General features: G+C 36.7%; 2 protein-coding genes across 2 annotated transcripts; both read right to left on the bottom strand.

Moving 5' to 3' along the window:
• Positions 1 to 985: 985 nt before the first annotated feature.
• On the bottom strand, positions 986 to 1,843 carry LOC135686253 (cystatin-1). Its single transcript, XM_065202450.2, has one exon. It carries the CDS (start codon positions 1,699 to 1,701, stop codon positions 1,252 to 1,254), a length of 450 nt encoding a protein of 149 aa, XP_065058522.2. The 5' UTR covers positions 1,702 to 1,843; the 3' UTR covers positions 986 to 1,251.
• A 2,227-nt stretch (positions 1,844 to 4,070) lies between these two features.
• On the bottom strand, positions 4,071 to 13,089 carry LOC135686491 (uncharacterized). Its single transcript, XM_065202736.2, has 10 exons — positions 12,576 to 13,089; positions 11,647 to 11,753; positions 10,775 to 10,893; positions 10,518 to 10,643; positions 9,998 to 10,090; positions 9,602 to 9,708; positions 8,629 to 8,724; positions 7,658 to 7,801; positions 7,186 to 7,275; positions 4,071 to 5,755 (listed from the first exon to the last, which is right to left on the bottom strand). The coding sequence occupies exons 1-10, from the start codon at positions 12,978 to 12,980 to the stop codon at positions 5,579 to 5,581; spliced, it is 1,464 nt and encodes a 487-aa protein (XP_065058808.2). The 5' UTR covers positions 12,981 to 13,089; the 3' UTR covers positions 4,071 to 5,578.
• Positions 13,090 to 16,029: the final 2,940 nt, after the last annotated feature.

Raw genomic sequence — 16,029 nt, 5'->3', positions numbered from 1 at the left:
TACGCCATAGGAGGCCATGCCCCCTTTTTTGTTATTCAAAAGATTTAGATTGACCCAAATTTCCAAAGGTTTTGCTAATTGGTAAAAGGGCGTCTTTAACAGTAAAAAGAGCACGACTTATGAATTTATAGACTCTGATAAATCAAAACAAGCATGCTATGCCGGGGGAGTGGGGATGATTTCCATTTATTGTTTCGATAGAATACGTTAGATCTCTCTATTATTATTATTATTATTATTATTATTATTATTATTATTATTATTATTATTATTATTATTATTATGTAATTCGATCTTATGGCTTTGCCGAAATAGGAATGATGCTCAAAGGCCGCGGGGCATATTACAGTTTGAGGGGGCTAAATCGTTTTGAGGGGCTAAACGTGCTAAAAACCGAGAGCAGGGCGATTTCTGTATGGCTTTAAGTACATTTTGAAAATTATTGGGGGGCTAAAGCCCCAGTAGCTCCCCGCTTCCGCGGTCCCTGATGATGCATCGAAAGATTCAGGAATTCGAAAATAATTTTTGGGGAGGAAACATTTTAAAGAATTGATTTATATAACCCTACGAGTACAAAAGCATTTATAGGGTTTTCTGATAAAAGGCAAATATTTTGAAAAGATTGAAAATTGCTCAATCATTTGCAGATGATAAAGACGACAACAGTTAAATCTTTATCCACATCACTGAAGCCCAGTCGCTTCCAAGGAAAGCTGTCACTAGAGGAGGGGGGATATTCGTTCCCATGGATTCGAACAAACAGACCCCATTTCCTATTTTCGCTGCAGACTAAGGCATTCTTTTCGTTTTCCAACGAACTTTGCAGCAGCTCACATTTTTAAAAATGCCACTCTGTGGGGAATGTCTGTAGGGAATGATTAAACAAACCAACAAACAGCCCTCCACGTTCTCTTGGGAACCCAGCGTTAGCATTGTGTGTCAAGCACCTGTGAGTTGTTGGAAACGTTGAGTAAGTACTAGAGTGTATCAAACATGGCTTTTCTTCAAGAAAAGGTTACGATCAAAATCAATTCCCAGCAAGTTAACATCACAAAAAGTTTCGCAGTCGAAGCTTCTACAAATGCCACGAAGATCAACACAAGGTAAATATTATTGTTAGAGCAGCCTTTCTTTATTCCTACTATAAATTGCAGACTGCTTACTGTTTTATTTCACAATAAACAAATCAAATTTACAAAAAGCAATAGTCTAGGTTTTGCGTGTAGTGCTTTAACCTGAAAGCAAATTTGTCTATTGTCGACAGTTTTTCATCTCGATTTTCACCGGCTGTGGTACTCCGAGGATGAGCCAGGGCCTAAACCATGCTGTGAAGGTGCACGTCTGTGGCCTTCCGTTATCAGCACTGAACTGGCATTTCTGCAGATCATCCTTTGTGTATTTGTCCGCGTTCTTTTTGCATTCTGTTGGCGTGAACTGAATTGTTATTTCATACTCAACGCCAGCGACAATCCGCTTCTTTACTTCCACGGTATCCGCTATTCTTGAAGCAAACAACGAATTTGACATCTTGTTGTAGGTGTCTGCAATTTGCATGAAAATATTTTCACTTTGGAGAATCTTGTCGTTCTTTATTTCTTCTTCAGTCAAAATCTTAGCTCCACCAGGCATAAATGATCTTTTGCTTAGGCCATCGGTACCTGCAATTACGGTCAACACCGCAACGAGAAAAATCCACGACATTTTGAGCTTCCCAGTGCTTTCCTTTCCTTACACTTCCAAAATACTTCGTCATCTGCCTCTTCCGCAACTTTTAAGACTCTTTTATTGTTAGAAGTGTCATGGTATCAAGAGTACACAATGAAAAATTGTCAATCAAGTCACGAGACTGTCCGGAATATCGTGCTTTGTCTCGTATTGAACGTCGCACGAAATACCGGGAAATGTCGTTGGCCGCACGGATGCTGCGAGGGGGAGAGGGTGACGTCTCGTTGTTTGAGGGGCCTCATAAAAATTTTGGAATATAGAGTATGGTGTGAAAGACCGACAGTCCTCTAAAGATCTTTAAAGGCCGTAGCGTTGGGCAATAAAAGTTTTAAAACATTTTTAGTTTTATTGCTGTTCACTTTTATAAAATCATGTTTCAATCGATGGAATACTCTAGATTTCCACCTGCCTATTGTAAACATGATCAATAGTATACATCCATTTAAAAAACATGTTTTAACTAATTTACAAGAATACAATGTATCCATATTTTGAAGCATAATATTGACAGCCATGGCCGCCGAGAGAGGGGCAAATGGCCCCAGGGCCTCGCGGTCTAGGGGGCCTCACAATGTGTTGAATTCCACTACTATAAGAATAGAGTTAAGCAAACGTAAGAAACATATGCCTAAAAATAGTAAAGCATTTTGAAAGATTGCAAGAAAATTACTGCAAAAAATATTTTGAACGGTCTTTTAAAGTAATCTAAAGGGCGTGGTCGTAAATTTTCTGCACCCTTCGCTTACAAGGGGTTCTGTCTCCAAATCCCTTCGGCGGCCCTGTCGACGGCATCGACCATCCCATTGTTCGTCTGAAGTCATGTACAGTAGATTGTTGCCTGATAACCAGCCCATTATTTCTCTAGAATAAATGGCTAGTTATCAGGCTAGTAGATTGTCAGCTGTTTGAAGTACTAAATTGCCTATGAAATGAAATTTCACATATAGTTTCTTGATAGAAATTGAAACTTCTACATGTTTTTTCAAGATAAAACGAAAATAAACTTGAAAATTTGCAAGGTAAAGTTTGTTTTCGGGTGTTTAAAAACAACCGGTGCGAGTGACAAAGCAAGAGAATCAGTGACGTCCCAAGGTTTGCAATTGGTTCTGCCTTTACAACAAACACACCATACCACTTAGTCAGTATTGTTAGTCAAACAATGGTGCAAATTGTGATACCAGCATGAGATTTTGCAAAAAGGGGTAGTTTGATACGCAGAAAAGATAGGATATGGAACCCAACTGAAAATTGCCCCCTTTGGCTATTTTTAGACCGGGGTTCTTTGTCTAAAGCCCCCAACAGCGTTATTATAATATCTCTTCTGAAAGTAGTAGGTACAATAGCACGAAACTACAAAATGAGGCAGTTCGATATGGTACAAAAGATAGGATATAGAACATAACTGAGAATTGCCCCTTTTTCTATTTTTAGACTGGGGTACTTTGCTCCAGAACCTTTTAAGACGATGTTATCGCATCTCAGTCGTACTTTAGTACTACAGCACGAAACTACGCCAAATATGACAGTATGATACGCCGAAAAAGATACGATATGGACCCCGACTAAAAATTGCCCCCTTTGACTATTTTTAGACTAGGATGCTTTACCGCATTACTCCACTAACGACATTATTTTGATATCTCCGCTGAAAGTAGGTACAATAGCAGGAAACTTTGCAATAGATGGAAATCTGATAAATAATAGGAAGTAGAACCCATCTGAAAATTGCCCCCTTGTTCTATTTTTAGACTGGGGTACGCTGCAAAGACCTTAATAGACGGTATTATCATATTTCAGTCGTATTTTGGTGAAACAGTATGAAACTTTGCAAAAACGGAAAGTGTGTTTAAATGTTTAGAAACACCAAATACTGACACTAAATGTCATAAACTAGAGCAGCCTTACAATCTCGCTGTAATAGAACAGAGATTTTGTTTTCCCTAAAGTTCGTGCAAGTGTCCTTTCAGGAAATGAAAGGGCCCTTTTTGGGTTGAATTCTTACTGTCACAGTTCCTTTTCTGCCAGAACTTCTTGCTGGCTAGTGCTCATGATAAGTTCCATTCCAAAAGTTGTGCTCTCTCAAGTTATAAATGCTTCCTGCGAATCTGTTTGGACCAAAATTTATATTTAGGATCAGGGTCTCTGACAATCTGTTCTCCTATTGTGATCACTTTAAATACAAGTAGCCCTTGATTTTAAGAATTATTTTGTTAGTGCCCCTTTGTACCCCTACCCTACATGTTTTTATTACGTTCGATTTCAATCATATTCTTGGTTGCAAGATACGTGCATAAACTCCATAGGAGAGACAAGAATCAGGAAAATCAAGAGAGAATCAGGAGAGATAAGAAAAATCAGGCTGTACTTATCAATTTACTGAAAAAAGCGTAAATACATTAAATAAATTTTAGTAGCTTTCTACGGGGGCTTAAAAGCGTAAAAACTCAATCTAGATAGACTGCGAATATAATAAATACATTAAATGAAAAAACTGTTCGTACCCTGGTGACTTCCACATGATAATGCAATATGGCTTTTTAGAAAGAAAACAATCTTTTACTATTCAAGAGTATGGGTTGTGTCAAGGTCATTCCATTCTTCTTAGATATCATTGACGAATAAGTAACTATAACAATCAGTAGAGAAGGATGACCCCTCCCTGTAATACCTGATGAAAGTAAAGATCGTCTTTTGATGACATCAGTTTGTTTAACAAACAAGTGAATTCCGTTAGGGTTTCGAGCAGGTTTTAGGCTGAAACATTTTGAATAAATGAATTAATGAAAATAATGTATTGGTCGATTTCAAGAAAAATTTTTATCCATTCAGTCACCTCTCAGCTACACAATGTTTTTTTTGCTCTGAATACAAGTTGGCAAAATTTATAAATAGTTACTTATAATATCTGGACTTATCGGTAAAAAATCGCAAATTACGTGACGTGACGGTTACCTAGAAATACTTACATTTAAAAAGCTTAACCTTATAAAAAAATAGAGCTGTTTACTTTAAGCCAACAAGGCTAGCTTAACCTTCTCATGACGAAAATGGGTAGCAAATCAGCGGCTTGATTGTGACCTTCAGGCATAATTTGATAGATTATGACTGGGTTTAAAAATGAATGGACCTGCTGTACAGGTAAACACTTAGTTGTTCTTAGGCAAACTTTATGGACGTAGACATTGTTTCACATGTAAGCCTTCAATTAACCAAAATGCTTCCTAGGCTGGCCGACAATATTTTCATCTAGCCACAAAATAAACAAGGTAAACTTTCTGTTATCCACTCCATAGCTATGACAATGCTTTGCTAAAGAAGGCCACACGAGGTAATCAGTACTCCAAAAAGAACCTTACCTATTAAACGTGTATTGACAGAAGCTTCAATTAAAGCAAATAGGTACAAAAGAAAGTTGGCATTAAAAATCGTACCTACTACTATATCTTTAAAACATGTTGATATTTTAGCTAAAGGTATGAAATTCTGTTCAAGGTGTGCAACAAGGGTTCATTCTAGGCCTTCTTTTGCTACATGATCTAGCTGTGATTCAACTTGTTAATTGAAACATTTTACTGTCATTTTAATACAGATTGGCAAAAAATGGACCAAAGTAGTGGCATCAATCGTTGGGTGGCCTGTTATAAATTGTGTTTAAAGATTAATGTGGCGTTGCTGCTGGGCGTTCATTGCAGTAACAGTTAGACAGTAAGGCACTGTTACAGTTGACTTAAGAAAACACACTACTAACGTATTACAGAATATTAAAAACAAAAACTTGAGCAATTAAAATCAATAAATAAGAGCAGTCTACCATAAATAAGCCAATTTGAAAAACCAACTATGAAGTAGCACTTCAAACACTTTCGTGCCATTTCGAACGTACCAAGGAATCGATGATTTCCTGACTTCTGTTTGGCCAAATGGGGTGAAGTTCGTGACTCATCGTTTCTGCTATTTCAGTGGCTGCTTCAACTGGTGTTACACCTTTAATGTCTGCCGCACGTAGCACTCTGTGCGTCATCTGCCAAATCTAAAAAAAGCCAAAAATATATTTCTTAGCAAAATTAACAAATATAAAGGGATGAGGTCTTGACTTATACATTTAATAGCGAAGTATTTTCACCTTTTCTCGTTCAGAAGTCGAGGTAGTCTTGACAGGCAACTTTTCTTATAGAATTCCTTCTATTCCCGCTAGACTGAATCCATTTTTGCATATTATTTATTTAGATGAAACTCCCCGTGATAGATTACGAAGCAAGTCAGACAGCTTTTTTGAAAACGGAAAAGATAAATTAGATTTTGCTAACCGGTTAGTCGTAATAAGGCCTTATGTAAATAGTGCAAATAAATATATAAACGTCAACAAGGTGCCTTCATCGTCTCTGCCCTGAGAATCAAGAAAAATAGATAAAACTTTACAACAAAGTACAGGTTCATTAGAAACGAACATTTTTAAGTAAAGCTCTTGCTGCGATACCTACTTAGCAACTAAAACTTTCGACACCCCATCATAAAAGCAAAGACAAGTTAATAAAGTTTCATATCTATTGCTTATACCTTTACTAGAGAAATGCACTCGCTAAAATGCACTACCACCGTATACGAATAGTATTTTGGACTCATCCGCTATCATTTTCGTTTTAAAATTTGCGTGTGCTCCAAGAATAATTCTCAGTGCATTCCTTTCTATCATAAGTAGCTAGCTTTTGTTAGAAGACAAGCACACCGTTTAGGCCCAATCGATTCTTGACTCGATAGAGGTCACCAGCCATGAGTATTCATGAAATACGTCATACTAACTGTTATGCCACATGGGGTTGACCCAAGTAAAATCATCCAACCATCCAAGTTATCTAATTTTAACATCTTTCAAAACTTCACATCCTGCTGTTTAGGTTTTGAACGAAACCTCAAAATATCAATTTTAGCTAAAATGGTTGTTTAAAAATCCGATGCCCGACAGCCCGCTGTGATAAAGAAAGATGAAAACATCACTGTTTCTAAAAGTGTTTTATCAAATGTAGTTATGTGCAGAATAAAGTTATTTGTTTCAACGTAAACGCCTGTTAGTTTAAAATAAACCCATACAAGCAAAAAGCTCCTTCAAATGGCAGTTCCTAAGATTGTTATTCTTGGCAACGCACAGGAGATGCATTTACTTACTAAAACATGATTTAAGTGAAGTATGTAGAGTTGAATATGATACACAGTCGTACCAATATTTTAATGTTGGCAAATTATCCGCACAGCCTCATGGCTGCAGCACTACTGAACTTGGCAGGCTTAAATTTTTAAAGCTTATCATTTTAATCAGGTAAGCGAATGATCAGAAATGGCTGTAACTGATTCACTAAATTCAGGTAGACGAGAATACGTCACTGCTCCATGATTTTAAACGAAATTAATGTATGATGATTCGGATTTAAGAATTTGAAAAAAAAAAACAGAAAAAGCCCTTACAGAATTTTCATATTCCTTATCGAAATGCCTTTCGATTGCTGGATCACGTGGTAACCTTCCATAGGCTTCATTTGCACAATTAACGATTCCCTATAGAAATAGGCATAGAGTTTAATGACATCGAACTTGAATATTCACAATTTGAATTGACAGTTTCATTGGTGACTTTAATAACATTGGTCGCAGCGACAGTTGATTACAGATAAAACAGATAATGACGTTGAATTCCCAGATTTTTCAATTTAAACCTGGGGGCTTAAAGAACCTCTGAATAGTGATACACCAACCATAGAAAATTCCCATGAGCCGGATTTACCTTCACAAATAAATATATTTACTGGGACACGAGATTCTGGCAATAATGAACTGATATATTCTCTATATTTTCTGCAACTATGCTGTAAAGAAAATTGCTGCTGTGTATATATTTATGTTGTCCTATTTTCTTCCAACCCAAAATTGAAGAAATTACCATTCGGTTGCATAGAAAATCAACCACATATGTGATGCCTCTGTCAGCCATGAGTTTGTTATCATCTGGTTTTCCAAGCTGGTTGTTGGCTGCACCACAAACGATCTTTGCCTTGATATTGGGAATGGTTTTCTCGTTGAGCACCTTATAAAGAAAAAAACGTTAAAGAAACAGGTCCAAGAGCTCAGACATGGGGCTGCCAGAATCAGGCATAAACTGGAATGACAGAGCAAGTTTCTAGTCTTAATCGATCTAGCCTGAAAAAGTTTTAATTGACCGCTAGAAGCAACTGTAAACAAAGTTGAAACATAATTTTCCTTAGTATTGTCTTCAGTGGTTGTATCAACCTTTTTTTGTGAGTTCGAGCATTTTGATCTCAATGATGCAGGAAAAATCCCCAACATTGCCATAGTGCTCCAGTCTTGTCTTAGTGGTCGAATCAACCTTTCTTCTTGAGTTGGAGCATTTTTGTTCACAATTGTGCAGACACAGCCCCCAACATTGCTAAAGCTTGGAGACACACAGAAACCTTTCTGATCCTTCGTTGAAGAAAAAACTGAAGGGGGTTACCAATGTTAGAATATCTCCCAAATCATGTCTACTAGATTAGCCAAAGAGATTGACTGATATCAAGACGAGAGAACTGGGGATTTTTCACATTGTATGAATGCACACACATTTCTTGTTGTAAAAGAACAATGTTACTTTGAGATAGTGAAGCGTGCTTGCAATTGAGATGATTTCTCAGCAAAAACTAAAGGTATTCGTCCCACAAAAACAAGTTCTGAATTTATTCTGATTTCCTGTGATATTCTCTACAACTCCGCTTTTCCATAGTTATTTAAATGTTGCTGTACCAAAGGCCTCTTTGCTGAGTTAGTTCCATAAAATAACATACAAAATTGGCATAATTATTTGCAGCTTTCAAAATTGTGCAATCTGTAAAAGTTCAAGATCAACAAAATACTCACATTCCCAAGAGCATTTGGTGACAGAATATCGCACTCCTTTGCCAACGTTTCTGTCTCGTTTACTGGAACAAGGCCTAGTTCAAGTGAACCGTTATGCTGAAAGATGAAAAACTCGATTTAGAAATAATAAAGACAATTTTTAAAGAAATTTTATCACCACTTTTTTGACATTGTTTACCAGAAAGTTCGGCACTTTATTTCTTATATATTTGGGGTATAATAATTGGCTACTGGTGTAATCAACTGGAGATAATATTTCCAATAATTCGGAGAGATATTTATATCTGTCCGCATAGTTAAGTCTGTAGCCTGTGCTCTGTTAGAATAATCTGTTAGAATTATCCGACGGAGAGGCTTGGCTTGCAACAAAGGGGGCAAAAATGCCTTCCTCGTTCCAGTCTTATAAAAATAAGTTTGATGTTTGACATTCCGACAGGGAGCTAACATGCTCCCAAATGTGCAAGATATGGTTTCATAGAATCCGAAGAAGCTTACCAGACTGATATTGGGGTAGGCTGTGTTATTTCTTGTTAAAGTTGTGGGGGAGCTTTGTAAGTTTGGGCACAATTATTGCAGTAATTTTTTGTTACACCGTTTCTTGGCACCACTCACCAAATAACTATATGCGTATACAGTCTTTAATTTAGAATACGTTCACCATTGTCACGTAATATGAAAATCATTTGGAATCGGTTCCTTAGTATGTTTTTTGAGGATACTCGTTTTCAATGTTAAAAAACCATATCGAAGCAAAGCATCTTGTAGTAACGAAATGGAAGCAGTTATGTAAACTTCAGCAATAGAACAACAGTGTATCTAATTAAATAGAATTAAATACAAATTTATTAAATCTAGCAATGAAGAGTGTTAATTTAAAAATATGTCATAGGCCAATAATAAACCTTGCATTTTTTTCTGATAGCAACAAGACATGACACAGATTTGGCAAAGAATTTCTGTAGAAAATACTAACTCTTCCAGCAAACATTCTTTCTGTCAGTTGTAGCTGTTGTTCATTGCAATCTGTGGCCAAAATGTGCCCAACATTTCTGCTTAGAAGTCCATCAATGATAACTCGAGCTATAAAAATAGTTTAACTAGATATATAATGGCTTTAAAGTCTTTTTAAGCAAGTAAGCTTTACTTGTTAGCAAGACAGATCTTTGAGCAAAAATTCTTCACACAAGTGAACTGAAGTTGATGGTAAAAGCGTGCTTTTAGCTGATTCTTGAATGATGTTATATGACTAAGCACTGTGGTGTACAAAAATGTTCCCATAACTTAATGAGCACATCTGATCAACTCTATAATAGCCCTTAATGCTTAAAAGCGAGGAAGTTTATGTTTTAAAGCAGCATATTCCGCTTACCAACATTGCCTGCTCCTTGCAAAACTACTGATTTTCCATCAATGGTTCCCATTTTTAGATAATCCAGTGCTGCTTCCATAGCGCAAACTATACCTTTAAACAAAATATAGGCATATCATAGGAAGATCATATAGGTCCTATACATTTGAATGAGCTGAACATTTGGCATGGCAGCTTTTTAAACTCATTTAATTTACTTGGTTTTACAGTTTCCAATAGAAAAAATCTGTCATCAATTTTTGCACTTAGGCTTTAAACAATGCAATATTATTCAATGGAATTCGTTTCTCAATGAAAAACATTTGAAATATGGAGACAAGATAAGGAAAGATAGGAAACAGACCTAGAATTAGTCACAGAACTTTGGTCTTGTTTCTTACACTCAGAATTTATAATAGCTCAGAATTTCATATAGCTCAGAATTTATAACTTTTGGGAAGTCCAGCAAGCTAGAATAATTTTGGCAAAAGCAACAATTAATGAAAAAATTCAAGGTTTTAGCACTATATAAAGTATAAACCTTTGCCCGTTGCAACTGAAGGGTTTCCTGATCCACCAAGCTCTTCAGATATGCAAGTAGTGAACCTTGTCCTTGTGTGAACATTGTCAACATCAGATACAACTACTCCAGCATCTTCAGCAGCAACTGCAAGTGATAAATGAGTAGAGTAAAACCATTCATATCCAAGTATGTATGAGGTAATCTTAGACTTTTGATGAGAAATCAGAGAAATAACATTGTTATTGAAATATCAGATAACAAAGCTACAGTCTTACCATAGCAACCGTTTAGTGATGAAAGGAAATCTCCATAATCCAAAAACATCTGCTTTCTTATCCCAGGATGTGAAATATCATATTCTGGACTGGCAATGACACCTTTGCCACCACCTGCCCTACAAAATATTCTAAATTTACAATGGGAACATGTTTAAGTGACAGTGACAAGACTTGAGCAAAAAATAGAATATCTTTAGCAAGTATGCCATTGAAGCTTTTCTGTTGAGATTGTGTTGTTACAAAATAGGCCAACAAATGAAATTTTCCACAAAAAATTGAGCGAACAAGGTGTTGTGGTAAAAAAAACACCTTTAAATTACCAACAATCCCTTTTTATTACTTAATGCCTGGAGCAAAGGAGAATTAGTCCATCAAAGATATTACAGGCTGCTCATCAAACTGCTTGGCAAGCTCTCAACAGCTAAATGGGAATTCTTCAGTACAATTGTGTTAACTCCCACCCTATATCTTCACAAAATTATACAATAAAGTACAGACAGAAGTTTGTCAACTTTGTTAGAAGTTTGTCAACTTTGTTAGAACTTGTCAAAAGATTATGACAACATTTGGCTGTTGTTGAGCTTTATCATATATTTGAGGATAAATGAAATCATAAATGAAATTTATAGTTAATTAAGTGGTGTTAGGAGAGCTGTCTGGGTAGCTTTCATCTACATTGACAAGATATCTTAGATATGGTTAAATAAAAGTCAATCATAAAGATAAAGCATTCCAGCTTTCATTAGCCTAGAAGCAGACTTTAGTATAAAATCAGACTACTGTTGAGCTTGAGTGAAAGTTTGACCTCTTTCATTCTTCAAAGAAATCATGCATAGCAATGTGATAAAGAAATGATTTGAGAATGTTACCAGAGTCCGGCTAATGCTGATTTGACACCCATTCCATATGCTAATCTTAGTCCATCTCTGATGTAATCTTCCAATCTTGTGTAGTTCCACAATCGTATACCTCCACACTAAAAACATATACAACTTTATGGCATTTAACAACAAATTGAACAAGAGTATAAATATATGTATAGATCATCTACATTATTTTGGATAAGCATATGGTTTTTTCTAATTGTTTCAAGTTCACTTGAATGGAAATAACAATAAAAGAATTTCTTTTTATGTTCTCATATGCAATTCGCAATGCCAATTTGTGTATTCTATCTATTTCATTGTTCAAAGATTTATTGTGAAACACCCATAAGTGAACAATAGCACAAAATATTAATGGCTGTTGTTACATACAGAGCCAGTGAGGTTTTTGTATCTTGGGTTACTTTGTCAGTGAATTAGGACTGCTAAGTCAAGCTAACAAAGTTTGGCAAAGCTGATCTTCTTGTTACTATCTGTGTCGGAAAAAAGTGATAAAAACCCCCAAGTGTGCATTCCTTGCAGTGCACGAGGAAGATCCTCACGCCACCATATCAGCTTCCAGTTGCACCCACACCATATACTTAAAAATATATTATTGTTAATTTTTAAATTAATGATCCATTCTGTTCCAGTCAGTTTTCTCTCTTGACCTTTGCCTCAGGGGACTAGCAATTGTCGTATAATGATTTCCCAACGCCAAAAATCAACAAATGGAACAGGAAAAACCCATGTTACAACAGCCTCTAATAACTCAACATAATTTGTTTGTGAAGAGAGTTTTAAAAGTGGTAGGGAATTAATATGATCTGTTCTACCCCCTTTTAAAAGGGCATCATGAGACAGTCCTTCAATGTTTGGAAAAAGAAGGCTTTAAAAGTAAGGGAAAGATAATTTTTCACAGAAGATAAACATACTGCTTGTCCGCGGTTAGTTCTCCAGACAAAAGCGCCTAATAAAGCACCACTTCTCCTTCCAATCTCGAGAAAGAAACCTTCATGTTCTTTATAATCTATTTTGTCCTTTTCACAAAATGTTTTCAGATCACCGAAAATTTCGTTTGAAGCAAGAACACTGTCTGATGCCTTATCAAAAACTACGAAACATCTTTTGACATTGTTCTTTTTCATATGCTTGACAAATTCGTAGGGCTTCATGTCAAGTAGGGTCTTTGCCTGTACAGTTGACGAGAAATCATCCTGGGTCCTTGCAACTTCAGTATAGTGAAAATGCCTCGTGAAAAGCGGTGTAACCGCTGCCCCTACCAGACCACGCAAATTTCTTACAGCAAATTTTGTGTGACTTCCAACTAAGCTTGTCATACTGGACTGATTTATTTATTCAAAGTGATTTTGTCGCTTTAGACATCTACAGTAGTACAACCGCCACGTTTGAAGGCTGTATTATTCACATGCGCTCTGGCGCTGTTGTTGTTGTCTGCTTCGGGGTTTGTTCTGGTAGTTACTACCAATTTCTTCGTAGTAACTGTCATTTTATTTCGATCTTCTGTAGGGCCCCCTGTATGTATCTTGAAAATTGGCTTACTTTTGGCATAAGGAAAAATTTTACAAGTTTTGACAAGTGTCGTCATGAAATTAGCTACTGTAATCAGAATTTCATATTTCAAAAATGGCCAACAAGTGGCCGGTTTCAATCAAAGGCATTTAAATTATTCAGACCTGTCAAGTTTCAGTTTTGAAAATAAGTGAGTTTTCTAAGAAGGGAGGGTCGTCATGGGCGGATCTCAATCGATCTAGAAAGAATCCTGACCACCACACAGACACTTTTCCTTTGCTACACCCTCTAGTTAGTTCTTCGGAAACAAGGGCAGACTGGAATGATATTCCCTACCGGGAAATCGACCTTTAGGAGTCCAAAAAACTTGCATATCGCGCATTTGGTCTAATTTACAATTGGAGGGTGCTGCAGTATAGTAAGATATTGATTGAAAGAATGGATCTAAAATTCACTTTGAATTAAAGAAAACTTACAGGCATTTTTCGTTAAAGACAATGCTATGATGCGAGACATGTGACGTACGAACGAGAATGCAAGGGTGGCCTTTCTTTGGTATCACTTATCACTTAAAACAGAGTCTATGCTTGAAAGCATAATGACCGTAATCGGGGGACATCACAATTTGGGGTGGGGAGAGTTTAAATAGGTTGGATGCAAAAAGTAGCATTACTAGAGGTTTGGTTAAGGCCACCACCATGGTTGGCAGCAAGAAAAATTTTCAAAATTTGACATTCTAGGGATGACCAAAAAAGGAATCTAGTATATTAACAACTTTAATTTCGAACGTTGATCGATTAAGAACCAAGGAAAATCCCAAGCAATATTCACGATCGTGTTGTTGTAATTATGCCACATAGTTTTGGCTTGAATTTAAACTGAAGTTTGAAAGTTCTTGCAAAGTTTTAGAATAAACTTTAAAGCGCAAGAAGTTGAACACAGTTAAACAAAAAATAAGAACATTAAAAAAAATTAGCATTATCTTAAAAAGTTGAAGTATTATTTTACAAAATCAAATCATACAAGAATTCTATAATCCAACCTTATTGAAGTCAAGCTAGTCAGTCCATTCAATTCTTCACTTCTATAACCACGCCCAACCCTGCTCACTCCCACCCTAACCATCTAGATCCCCTGATACATTATTGAGATACCCCATGTCTCTTCCTTCTCCCAACTCCTCGAAATAATCCCTTCCATAGCAACACCTAACCCTGTCAATTCCGTTTCTTCAATGGTACCAAGATATCTTATTTTATCTTGATGGCAAGGATGTGCCGATGACTGCAGACTTCAAGAAAGTTGGTCGTGCAGCGGGAACCTTAGCATTAAATAGGAAGTTTGACCAAATTTCAACTTATAATTCATTCTTTTAATTGGTCATGGTTGGTCGTAGTCAACTTTCCTTTTTTGTATTGTAGAACAATTTTATAAGAACACGAGCCTCAAATTGGTCAAAAGTTAAAACAAATTAAGAACAAGCTGAGGCTGATCTACTGTAAAATGCAATTTTGAACAACGTTTTATCTAGAAAGCGAGGACTTTTAGCCATATGTGGTTTTTTTTGGTGAATACTGAAACCTGTGGGCAAATGGCTGTCTCACTCACTTTATTGGCAAATCCCTGAACACTTCCCTTGAGCGAAAACGCTAGCAATTGCACTGATTACAATCTATCAATCTAAGAACATATTAAGGTCCCCCCCCCCCCCCATTAAGAACAATCCACCCTCATATTTTTGAAGAAACAGTCAACCTGAACTCGAATTCACTGATTTGTACATAAAAAAGAGTGTATTGCAAATAACTTGCCATAATGAGCAAGCTAACGACTATAAGAAATGACTGCAAGAAATAACTGCAAGAAGTTTTCTAAGATGCATTTTAAGCTACTCTCAAGGATGTGGTCGAAAAAATTTTCTGCTAACTCCGCTCACAGGGGCATCATCTTCCCATTCTGAATGCACCCCCCCCCCAAACAAAATTGTCTAGGCACATCACTGCTGGATGGTATAGAATCTTTTACATGTCACTAAGAGTACAGGATCTTATACTTATTAGTTGGACCAAATGGGTCTTATGAACTTTCTTGGTTGATTCTTCTTTTGGCTTGGGCCCATTGAAACAACACTTTTTATGAAGGGCCACATCTATTAAAAAGACCAGTTCATCTTCTAACAGGGGCCCACCAGGAAACATCCCGGTTTCTGGTGGGCCAGTCCGCCACTGTCCGGAAACACCTTTTTTGAGCAGTTATAGTAGAAGCTGTGGGGGGATCAAGAGGGCTTTGTTTTTCGCCTTTTTAATTCAGTTTTCATTGAGATAAAATTTATAACAGTACATAATCATGAAATAATTTAATCTGGTTTTTTTGCACTGCACAAATAAGTGCAAAAGCGCATACCACTGTGGCCAAGGATGAATAGTACGCACGAGCAAACAGAGCGTTGTAGTGTAAAAATATCACCATGACCGTTACGATTGCAACTTAAGTACGTTATATCCGAAGTACGTTGTAACCAGGGTAAGTAAAAATTGTGTGAATGAAGAAAAGGCCACTGTAGCAGGCTGCTCGACGGGCTCCAAGGAGTTCTTGCGGCGAAAAGTCGATAAAAATGTAGCGAATATGAAACACCGCAATACGCCGAGAATAAACAACAATAAAAACACGTAAATCAGTAAAGGCTCAACTCTAAGTAAAAATTGACTAAAACCAAGCACGCATTTTGCCGGGACCAAGCACACCAGTATGTTATATCGGAAAGTACGTAATAACCGAGTACGTTATAACGGGATTCTACTGTATGTGAAAATGCACCCTGCTCCATAAAAAATATGCAAAAAGTAAAACCCTGCC

The sequence above is a fragment of the Rhopilema esculentum genome, chromosome 6, assembly GCF_057945365.1.
Source record: "Rhopilema esculentum isolate cy_ngs chromosome 6, ASM5794536v1, whole genome shotgun sequence".
Taxonomy (NCBI): domain Eukaryota; kingdom Metazoa; phylum Cnidaria; class Scyphozoa; order Rhizostomeae; family Rhizostomatidae; genus Rhopilema; species Rhopilema esculentum.
Note: the sequence above shows the minus strand (reverse complement) of the source record. Positions and strands in the feature narration are given on the sequence as shown.